The sequence below is a fragment of the Colletes latitarsis genome, chromosome 1 (assembly GCF_051014445.1).
Source record: "Colletes latitarsis isolate SP2378_abdomen chromosome 1, iyColLati1, whole genome shotgun sequence".
Classification (NCBI taxonomy): domain Eukaryota; kingdom Metazoa; phylum Arthropoda; class Insecta; order Hymenoptera; family Colletidae; genus Colletes; species Colletes latitarsis.
The window spans coordinates 39,300,948-39,313,158 of NC_135134.1; the positions used below are offsets into that span (position 1 = coordinate 39,300,948).

The 12,211-nt window shown below is 29.5% G+C and overlaps 2 protein-coding genes across 2 annotated transcripts; one reads left to right on the plus strand and one right to left on the minus strand.

Annotated features, from left to right (window-relative positions):
- The first annotated feature begins 2,520 nt into the window (after window positions 1–2,520).
- On the plus strand, window positions 2,521–8,416 carry LOC143340701 (calcium and integrin-binding protein 1). The gene is made up of 5 exons (XM_076762941.1): window positions 2,521–2,650; window positions 2,980–3,082; window positions 3,802–3,949; window positions 7,043–7,167; window positions 8,123–8,416. Exons 1-5 carry the CDS (start codon window positions 2,553–2,555, stop codon window positions 8,231–8,233), a joined length of 585 nt encoding a protein of 194 aa, XP_076619056.1. The 5' UTR covers window positions 2,521–2,552; the 3' UTR covers window positions 8,234–8,416.
- A 17-nt stretch (window positions 8,417–8,433) lies between these two features.
- Window positions 8,434–9,386, minus strand: LOC143340707 (uncharacterized). The gene is made up of 2 exons (XM_076762954.1): window positions 9,116–9,386; window positions 8,434–8,702 (listed from the first exon to the last, which is right to left on the minus strand). The coding sequence occupies exons 1-2, from the start codon at window positions 9,278–9,280 to the stop codon at window positions 8,436–8,438; spliced, it is 432 nt and encodes a 143-aa protein (XP_076619069.1). The 5' UTR covers window positions 9,281–9,386; the 3' UTR covers window positions 8,434–8,435.
- Between the last annotated feature and the right edge of the window lie 2,825 nt (window positions 9,387–12,211).

A 12,211-nucleotide genomic window follows, 5' to 3' on the forward strand; every position in this document is an offset into this window, starting at 1 on the left:
GTTTATTTATGTATTTCATGAATATTCATTTCTTTTAGAACAGACTAATGGTAACCACCGCGGCGCAACAGTCTACGCACCAACAGTACTTAAATAGTCTAGGCTTTGATTAATTGAAAGAAGCCTAAGAATTATTCACCTTCAACGTATTAAAATACTTGGGTTTCACTTGCTACCGTTCCTTTTAAAAATCTTCCAATTTAAATTTTGCGTTAATTTCTCACCAGTACAAGGAACGGAAGAGAATGATTTAATTATCAAATGGATAATTAACAATGGAAACAATATTTCACTAAAATATATAAGTACATACGGTTTGCAAAGCTTGTAAATATTTTCCATTCTAGCTCTTGGAGATATGCTATCTATATATAGTACTATCTTCTTTTTGTTATTATTATAAATAGAGATATTTTATTTAAAAGTTAATTTAGCGTTTTCATGTGTAAGAATTTTACTATTTAAAGTCTATATTGTGGGAAAAGAAAAATGTGTAGTACACATTCTTGTCTACACGTTCTTGCGTTACCATTGAACTAAAGTCCTACTCGATAAACAAAGAATTAAAATTATACTTTTACGGAATACTGAAACTTTAATCATTAATATCTCAAAATTTTTTGAGTATCTGCCCCTATAATGCTATATATTCGTAAACATAATGACTAGATCAAAAGTTTCAATAAAATACCTCGTTAGTAAACAAGAATCCTAAACTTGAAAAAAAAATGCTTTGCATTATTGCTGTTCTTATGATCAATGTTTTGCCTTGAATAAACAATGATTAGTTAGCGAAATTATAGTTACATTTTAAAAAAATATAATTGTACATTGTAAGTGATCACTGATGAACTTAGAGGAAAAGTCATATAATAGGATATATATTTTTATTTGCCCCACAGTGAATAGTCCATTATTGGCAAAAATTAGAGAGAAGTTTAATTCACTATTTAATGAAGAAATTAATAAAAACATCAACAAACTATTAGTTGTTATAAGATAAATTATGTTGATTTTTGTATCTTTATTAATTGTCACACAGTTCCTGGTTTTCCACGCCCCTTTATGCTCTTATTTTGTAAAACTGGACCTATCCGTGAAATCGCACAGTTTCCATTTTGTTTTTTTCCAGCATAAGCAGCTTCTAGCGTCGCGTCGGACTTTTATCCTCTTGAATCCTCTCATATTTTGCTTGACTCTCTTAACCGAGTCTAAGTCTACCATTTTAGAAAACTTCTTGCATTTCCGGACGTGCTAGTCAGAAATTCTTTTTCGTCATCGTACGCTTTACAAGTTTCTATTCCCCGCCTTCCTCGCATAAACACAACTCATGGGAGCCCACTGCTGTTTCTATTTATTCCTTTCATGTTTCGTTCGTCCAATGTTTTTCGTATCTAAACGAGAATTTTCAATTCATATACTTCGCACGATATCTTTACTTGTCTTTTCCGAGTTCCTATTTTATATAGTGATCCTTTCTCAGTCTTCGGTCTTGTCTTGGGATCCTCTTCAACCGATTTACCTACCCTGATGCAACAACATCCAATTGACACCCTGCGACCTACTTCTCCTAAAGTTAACTGTAATCCTCTCATCCATCTTAACGCGTTTCTGATTTGGCTAATCCTGTTTCAAAAAGTCTTGATGTTGCACAAATTGAAGTATTGACTTCGTAAGAAATCCACAGTTATATAGAGACCTCTTCATTTAAACGAACACATGCAAATATTCTTGTACATTCCATATAGGAACTGAAAATATGTGGTCAACTGTTTGTAAATTTGGTTTTGTTTCTATTCTATTTTACCCATCACATAAATCAGAATTAAAAAGAAGCATTACTGCCACAATATTATTTTTATTTTGCAAACCACACGAATCAGAATTAAAAAGAAATGTTAATGCCACAATATTATTTTTATTTTGCAAACCACACGAATCAGAATTAAAAAGAAATATTACTGCCACAATATTATTTTTATTTTGCCCGCCAAATAAATCAGAACTAAAAAGTAACATTACTGATTTGGCTAATCCTGTTTCAGAAAGTCTTGATGTTGCACAAATTGAAGTATTGACTTCGTAAGAAATCCACAGTTATATAGAGACCTCTTCGTTTAAACGAACAGTGTCTTCCTTTCCCTACACGGTGTTTAAGATTGCAATTATTAACAATTTTATACGATATTTAAAGAGACTATTTCAAATTTGCAGCCATTAGTTACATTTTCAAGAAGTGGAATGCAACTTGATAAAAACTCTATAAATCAAGAATGCCGGACTAACAAAGCACTGAAAGCAATAGATTTTTCATTTTTAATATATTTGTTATAATTAATTTTAAAATCTAATATCTATTTGTTTGGCTTCTTCTTTAACATTTTTAATATTATATGTAAACACGATCTAATTGAAAATATAACACGTAGTATGCTCGAGAATTCCTTTGTAACAGATAACACGTTATCGGTAAATCGATAACTGCACAAACAGCTCGTAATTGTCAGTACAGTATTTCTTTCACTGAAGTGCGCCCACATTTGTGCGTTGTTATGGGAAATTTATTGACAACCAAAAATGATATTCTTGACGAAGAATTGGTTCACACTTACGCCGAATTAACATACCTGTCGAAAAATAAAATACGCCAGTGAGTTATGAAATTACTTGTTTAGAATATACACATCGTTTGTCAACTTCAAATCCAAGTATCTCAAAAAGAACACATTTTTAGAAAGAATATTAAAAACGAAAGTTTCTTAGTTAAAGGGGGAAATATATCTGGCTTATTAATTTTTCATTTGTTTCAAGGTTATCTGCAGGATATATTTTAATTAGTTTTTACGTAATTGGTATACTTCAAGTGAATCTAATAGATCTTAAAACCGACGTGAATTTTAAAAACGTGTGTAAACACGGAAAACTGACAGAACTTTGGTAATTAATTGTGTACGTAATCTTCGAAATGCATTTTTCCAGAATTGCTAGGCTGCTCGATAATATAGATTCAGGAAAACTTCGTGAGAATCGTCAGCACCGTTTTTCAGTGGAACAAATCGAAACAGTATTTCCACAAATCAAAGTGAGTTGGTTTAATTAACTTTTATTAGCAGTGTTTTAAATATTAGTAACTCTGCAAATTCGAAAATACAAATTACTAATGACTCATAGTAATGATTATGATACACAATAAATTTTAAGGGACCCTCTAATTTGATTTAGAAACTGATTACGATCAGATGATTGCCAAAGAACTATATCGTTATTGTGGAACAATGGTACTCTATAGTTAACCATAATAAATATAACACCAGTTTACAGAATCGTGTCATTTTTTGCGAACAAACGTAGCACCAATTACAAAAGAATCGAAAAGCTTTTTCACGATGTTCTTTTTACTGACGGATCAATTTTTACCGACCGTGGGCAATTAAATACGCGTAATACGCGCTATTGTTCTATTGAAAATCAGAAATGGCTTCGGTAAGTCGTTTGCTAGCGTCCATGGTGCATTCTATCGCATAGTGATACAATTGCCTGAAGTAATTGAAATGTCGTCCACGTATACTGCAACTAAGGTCGAATTACTGCCTTTACCTATAGAATATACAGGGTGTCCCATGATAAGTAGTATATAATTCAATTTTATACAGAATCCAACCGTAATTAATTTCACGATAAATCATTCCATTTGTAACATTTATTTAAAGCTTCAAAAATTAATATTTTTTCCTTCTCCATTACTAACAAATTTTACCATATTTTATCTGAATAACCGACAAAGTTACAAATCGATTTTAGTGCAGTCCATTCCGTGATTCAATATATCGAGTCTTCTCATCAGAACATGATAATCATCTGAGCCTCGAAGATATCTTAGATTTATGTTCGGCTTTCTCTGAAGATTCTTCTGACTACAATCGTGCTGCCTGGGCGTTTTATATTTTCGGTAAGAAATTAAGTATAATTTTAAATAAAAATTTCACTGGTTACAGGGTAAAAGACCCAATTACCTAAACGAAAAACATAGATTTTTCTTCTTTGTTACTATTCGATATCTTCAATTTAAAAAAAGAAATAGTTTTACACTATCTCTATTTTCATTTATAAATTTATTAATTTAAGAAGAATGTTTTATAGTATATAAAATATTACAAGAATCCTTACCTACTCAAGTTTAACATATTCTATTCTTTAAATCTACATGAATTCATTTACTACTTTCTTTTCTTTAATACACACCCTATATATTATATGTATAATATCCTTTTAATGTAATCAATATATACAAATATCTATAAGATATTTTTTTGAAGTTGTCATAGAAAAGATAAACATATTATTATGAAACGTAAAGTATCAAGTTTACCACAGAACAATTCAAATACCTTGCATAATAGGCAATTCTAATCATAAAAAAATATAAAATTCGTGAAGAAACAATAATAATAAACGAAAACAAGTTTGTTTTAAAAATATACTATAGGAATAATTAATAAAAATGCGTGATAACGATTTTTGAAGTAATAATATCGTTCTGTAAATATTAAAAGTTATCCACAAATCTCGTTGTACATTGTACTCTGTTTGCAAGCTATTAATATCACTCCACAATATAAAAATTCTTTAAAAGAGTACGAAACAACAAAATTGTTGCGAACCGTATCGGATTAACAACGATTTAAAAAGAGGATACGCAAAAAGGTTGTTAGACATACTTTTTTGGTTGCAACAGCCTATCCAATATTACTGGTATACGGCAGCATCGATTTCGTTAATCGAGATCGTTTAATTTCACGGTACACACGATGTCACATCAATGCCCGTGAAAACAGAGAAACAACAGAGATGTGTGAGAGAGTGGAGGATAATAGACGTGTCTGGGGAACGGGGATATCACATAGAGAAGGAAGAAAAAACTACGAGAATAAGAGCGACAGAGAAGAAACCAAAGAGTGAAAATCTGATTAAGAGATAAAGGTAGACAAAATGGCATGAAAACCAAAAACACAATAAATGTAAAAGAAAATAAGAAAAAATAAAAGAAAATCAGAGAGAGCATTCGAGCCAAACAAAATTAATAGAGGAAATTGAATAGCTTTACTATTATTCCAATGTTACACAGTTAATTACTCAGAGCATTATTAAAATATGAAATGAAACATTAAAGACCTACACTACTAATTATACCAATAATATGCGTAATAATACTTTCCAAAGCACTACTTTAATATTAGTTTATATAAAAATAATAATTAAATGAAACAATATTTTCATAAATATAATGGTCAAAACATTTATAGGTTATATTAGTAAAATAATATAATTAAGTTGCAACGAATAAGATTTTATTTAACCTTTTCTTTTGCATAGAAGATAAAGGAAATGTTTATGTAACTGTTTAGTATGAAATTGAATTCCGACTAAGATTTAAAACATGTCTAAGGCAAAAGGGATTTAATTTAAGTATCTATCAAAATATAAATGCGAATTGCACTTGTATTTAAATAAGATATGATGTACAGGGTGTTCGACCAACCCTGGGAAAAATTGTAATAGGAGATTCTAGAGGCCAAAATAAGACGAAAAAGAAAACCAATTTGTTGATGGAGGCTTCGTTAAATAGTTATTAATGTTTAAAGTTCTGCCCATACTGAATTTTTTTCTCGAAAATGCGTAGGATTTCGGGGGTATGTCTATTCACCAAAAATGGTTACAATTGACCCCTGTAACCGAACATAATTTTTCCAGAATGATTTGAAATTTTTTAATTTTGTCGAAAAATTTCACACCTTCTTGAATTTTTTTCTAGGAAATGAGTAGGATTTCGGGGATATGACTGTTCACTAAAAATGATTGTAATTGACCCCTGCAACTAAAAATAATTTTTTTAAAACGATTTGAAAAATTTTTTTTTCCCCCGAAAAATATAGGCACCTACCCCCTGTCGATTTTTCTTAAAAATTCGTTTTTGATTTTTAGCAATTTTGTTTGACGCCCTATAGAAAAGTTGTCTAATACTTTTTTGTAGGTACCCATGAGCTCTACTTCAGAAAAAAGTTTCATTTGAATATATTCACTATTGTAGGAGTTATGGCTGTTTGGAAATTGGACCATTTTTATGGGGTTTTTCTCATTTTGCGGGGTCAAGGATCAAGTTTTCCAATATTTTTAGAATTTCTAGATATTCTCTACTAAAATACGCGTTGATTGCTTTTTTAAACATTAAAATTGTCCAATCCGTTCAGAAGTTATGACGTTTTAAAGATTCGCATGAAAATTCGGGCAGACATTTCTGGCCAGAAATTATATTTTCGGTAAGGAATTTTTTTCTCGAAACTGGGTAGTATTTCGGGGGTATGTCTCTTGACCAAAATGATTGTAATCGTTCCCTACAACTAAAAATAATTTTTCCAGAACGATTTGAAATTTTTGAATTTAATTGTTAATAACTTTTTAATGAAGCCTCCATCAACAAATTGGTATTCTTGATTTTCGTCTTATTTTGGCCTCTAGAATCTTCCATTAAAATTTTTCCCGTCGGTGGCCGAGCATCCTGTATAATAAATGTGATTTTTTAAATATAATTTGGATAACCTAATTATCAAGAAACATCTCTTAAATTTTAAAAAATACAATATTTTAAATTGTAATAGAATATAAATGTAATTTAAAAAATTATATTATATTATATTTAAAATATTTACATTATTTAAAAGATGGTTCTTAATAATTAAGTTATCCAAATTGTATTTAAAAAATCACATGTATCATAACTTAGTTAACATAGAAATGGAATCATTCAGCAAACGATGGATTAAGTCGATCATATAGAAGAAGAAAAATGATGAGAAGGAATATTGTACTAATCAGTTTAGAGTAACATTGGCGTAGTTTAGATAAATACAATGTATTTCCGTTTAACGAGCGTCTCGTACGCACGGACATGCATTATAGTTTGCTGAACTGTTCGTGTGATATGTAGTGTTGACTCTAGATAACCCTCTATACACAACGATACCGTTAATACCTTCATTTCCAGACTTTAACGGCGACAATCGAATCTCACTCGACGATTTGATGGAGGCTGTGCAAAGACTGACAGGGAATAGCCAGTACGAGTATGTAGGCATTGATATGACGGAGGTTGAACATGTAGCACGTATGGTAAGTCTCGATAATATTTACTACCATAAGTTGGCAACCGTGTCCAACAAGCACATAACATAGGTCCTGTTTCAATCGCGGGATCATTGATTACGGTAGAAGCGCTACAAACTATTATTTTGCACGATTAGATACAATCACTAGTAGTTGTGCAATGAATAAATGCACTGCATATAATACATCTCTTACTGTGATTTTTATGATATTTGAATATACATGTAATATGATTAGAACTTAAAGCTTCTCAACAACGAAAGAGAGAACAATTCTAGCCCTACATTATTAATATAATTTTATTTCCTTTATCGTTACGCTAAATCTACAATAATCTAATCGCGTTACAAAATTGTGTATTCCCTAAGAAATTTAAATTAATAATAGGTAAAATGAGATAAAATTCGGATTTTAAGAAAAGTTTGTATGTACCACGTCTTAACTCTAGAAAAAATTAAAAAGTATTAAAGTATAGAAAATATAAAAAACCAGAAATATATTTGTTATCATTTGTTTTAGAAATGATAACTTTATTATCACTATAATCAATATAATTATATAATTCCATTAACGAGTTAAATTTTAGTTGCTTTAAAGCTTAAACAAGCGACTATTTTAAGATTTAAATTATAAATTGTCTATAAATAAAAAGTTCATATTAAATTATATATAAATTTTTTGTTTCTTTTTTAAATGTTATTTTCACACTAGAATAGCATAACGAAAAAAGTGTCTGCAAAGTTAAATGATTTACTGAAGAAAACTTGACGTGGGAACGAAACAATTTTCTTTAAAAAATAAATATATTTACTTCTTAAGCACATAGATTTATACACTGATAGATTTGTCACTCAATGTTCATTTTAGATTCATCAGTTTCTTAAACTTTATAGATTTTGTATTGATTTATATATTATATATGTAACACTTTAATATTAATAAGCGTATATTTTCATATTAGGTGCTTCAAGAAATGGTCTTCAGTCAATTGGGAACCATTACATTCGAAGAATTCACGCGTTTCGTTACAAGGATGCCAGATTTTTCGTCCACATTTCGTTTCAGGATTTAAATTATACTAATGGATCTTCAAAAAATAGATACATACGAATATATATAGAGATACTTTATATTTAATTTATTTTTTAGTATTTATTATCAATTATAAATAATATTTTAGTATTTATTATTATTTATTATTAGATTACATAATATTTAGTGATATTAAATTTATATCCGTGATTTCTCGATAACACTAATGTGATAAGGTTGATTTATCGTTTGTAAGCGGTACAACTTGATTTGTTATAAATGCCAATGAGAGACAAATCAGGTATATAGGGTGTCTGTTTCCGTCTTTCGTACGTAAGGGGTAAAACCGGAGGCACTTTATAATCGACGTAATTCGATGGATATTTAGAGAAGTACGAAGATGTCATTCCTGGTGAACATTGATACTTGTAACGATCGGGCTTGAAAAATGATAAGGGATGAAGGCTACCAGTATGATCCTTGTATTGTTTGCGATGAATTTGTACTCCCTGTATTAAAGTATACTTTATAATAGTTTGAATACTCTAACTCAGCCATTAACTTGATTAGAAATGATTAAACATATACGATTTGTTCGATAATTTGTGCAAACTCGAAGAGGTAAAAAATTTTTTAATTTGAAATTACATGACACAAAAATTTGCATTTTACAATAACAATTTCATTCGTTAGCGTGACTTTTTTAGTACAAACTGAATCACACTTAAATAATTTACCAAGATTTTTGTGTGATAAAAAAATGTATTAATTCTGATATCATAACGAATATATACGTAAATATAATAGAAACATTCTTTGAAATTATAAATACTGGTATGAGAAAATTAATTATATAATATAATTATGATTTATTCATGCTAATATAAATATTTCATCGACTAAAAATTAAAATTCTCATTACTTTATACAGATCGTCGACTTCCTTCATGCGTGAGTTGTCGATTGTTGAAATGTCATTTGAAAGCACAGATAACTCACGATTAACTTTACGATGCACTTTAGCTGCATCGGTGACAGGTCTTGCACTATACGGTATATCTTGCATCCCCCACTTGTACAATTGCATCTTCAAAATTGCACGTTAAAAAATAAAATGAAACTATTCGTTTCTCAATTGTTACTTTACAAGTACAACACATGAGCACGAAAGAAATAAAATGAACGAAATTGAAACCAACATATCATTACTGTAAGATGTAGTATACCAAACATACTGTAAGATATATTGTATGTTAAAAAAACTATTTTGGAAATTTTTTAGCGTCTCCATATCGTTAAATTTTTATTCTAAACTTTTTTTAACACTCTTTATATTATATTTAAGTTATGAAAAATAATCATATGTAAATATATTACATATTAAGTATAATATTTTGATTTCATTTTTGTTCATAGAACGCACTGTTGCAATTCGATTGTTTAATTTCAAAACACTCTGTATAACGACAGTGGCCATTGAAAATGATTCGAACGATCCAAAAATATTTAATATTTAAAATTTGAAGAACTCAAATCAGCTTTACCGTAAATTTTGATAGAACTTTGTTTCTGTAATTTTGAAAATATTCACAAGCTCCAGAATCTTGCAAAGCACGGTCAAATTTCGTCGGAGGATACGGACCCATGAACGGTGGTATTAACGTGGGTGGATAAAACGTGGGCTGACTTTGCGACATATTTGAATTGCCCACTACCATTTTTGATTCCAAACTTGTTGTAATAAACAAAAAGAATTCTTACTTTTAATGGATTTCTTCGAAATTAATAGGTTACCTACTACGTTAAATTTTCCATAAACAGAGAAATAAATGAACGAAAGTTTCATTTTTATTTTTATACCTATACTCAAGTAATTGCGTACCAGTAACGAAGTTAGCTCCTTTCAGACAGAAATCAGGGTCGAAATAGTTTTGGATAATCAGGGTCGAAATAGTTTCGGAACTTTTTTAACAGATTCCATCTCAACGCTTTGAACAGAACTTTTTAAAAAATATCTTACATAATGGATTCCAATAAAAGCATAAAAATAAAATTTTTTAAAAATTACAGTTTTGACTAAAAAAAATTTCAGAAGATATTAAAAAAAAATCAAGATATAAAAAGAGAGATATTCTGTTAAATAGAGAATATAAAGTTTAACAGAGTTTTTAAAAACGTAAGTTAATTGTGAAAAGCTTAGTAAAACAAAATTTTTTAACCAAGGTGATTGCAATGAAATGTTAATATAAAATTAACAACATTATGAACCATTATATATCAGTTTAAGATGGCGTTCATACCTAAAACGTTGCTAAGAAAGTAATTTAACCTTTGATTGTATTAATCACTAGTTTATTCAAAGAACTAAAATAATTTTATCACACTTATTTGGAAATAACAAATTTTTAGAGCTTTTCGTTGAATTCAATCATGTCATTTACGCATATTGTACTATCATGGCTTAACAAAATCCGAAACTGTAGTCGACGTTTGTTTTTCTGAACCACTTAAATCGAAAATGCAGAGCCTACCGCTGGTTTCGTGTCATTGTTTGACGCCAACGGCATCAAATGCATAAATTACATTCATCTGCACGCTCTAGTTTACACTTTTTAATTTATGTATACTTGAAAATGTAACAACAATTCCGTTCGTATTTTACTCGCAGAATGTGGAATTAATGTACGCTTATTCATAAATTGTAACAAGAACGTACTGTTTTTGACTACATGAATATGTTTTACATGAAAAATATAATTTCTATTTTTCACATCAATCATCATTGAACGTTCCTTCAACAATTCGTCTCAGGTGTATTTGATTTGATTTTTTAATTGTTTATAACAGAGATCTCTGCTTAAATTTCGTCAGTCGTTAAAATAAAACAAAAATTATTTACAGTCGTTTACAATTTATTTCTATAAATGTATAACTTTCCTGTACCGATTATTTAAAATATAGTATTCTATTCTAAACTTTATTCTGACACTTAATTTAGATCTTACTACATAATTCAATCCACACTGTACGATTGTACTAATACATTTATATATTTATATATGCTATTTATTAATTTATATGACACGAGAAAATTGTTTTAATCCATACAGTCAAAATTAGAAGTTTTCTCGAAAAATACACTACTTCATAACGAAAATTTCAAAGTTTTTAGATAATTGTATAAATGCAATTATTTATAGAATAATTGACAATTGGTAAATTCAATTATGATCCCTATCTTTTCGTAACCGATACGGACATATACCTTCCTGAATTGGTACATGGTAACGTCACATGTGACTCTATAATGATAAAATAGGTCTCTACGTATCCCTCCAACTATTCAACATGAAAGATCATTAGATCACAGACGCAGTCTACTCAAAAAAATACATTGGACGTCTAAGATTGAATCACAGACGAGGTATACGAGTAGACCTATCACCTAATGTATTTTTTCGGCCCGATTCTCTGGGGCTCTAGAGCCCCATTACCATTTCCGTGTCACTCGCAACGTTACCAACAGATTTAGAAATGAACACAAGAGGAAGTGAGAGAAAAAATGAAATTTCAGAAATTTTATTATTTTTTAACGAAATGAAAGCTGTACGGTCCATAATTGGACATTAATCGATTAATTTCATTGGAGTAATCAATCAATTAAGGTTATTTAAAAATTTCAAGAAAATTTGAATTTTTTCTTCGGAAGTATGTGTATTCACCAAAAATGATTGCAATTGACCCCCGGAACCGAAAATAATTTTTTTAGAATTAATTAAAAATTTTTTTTTCCGTCGAAAAATTTAGGCACCTACCCCCTGTCGATTTTTCTTAAAAATTTGTTTCTCATTTTTAATAATTTTGTTTGACGTCCTACGGAAAAGTTGTCTAATACTTTTTTGTAGGTACCTATAAGCTCTACTTCAGAAAAAAGTTTCATTTGAATATATTCACAATTGTAGGAGTTATGGCTGTTTGAAAATTGGACCATTTTTATAGGGTTTTTCTTATTTTGCGG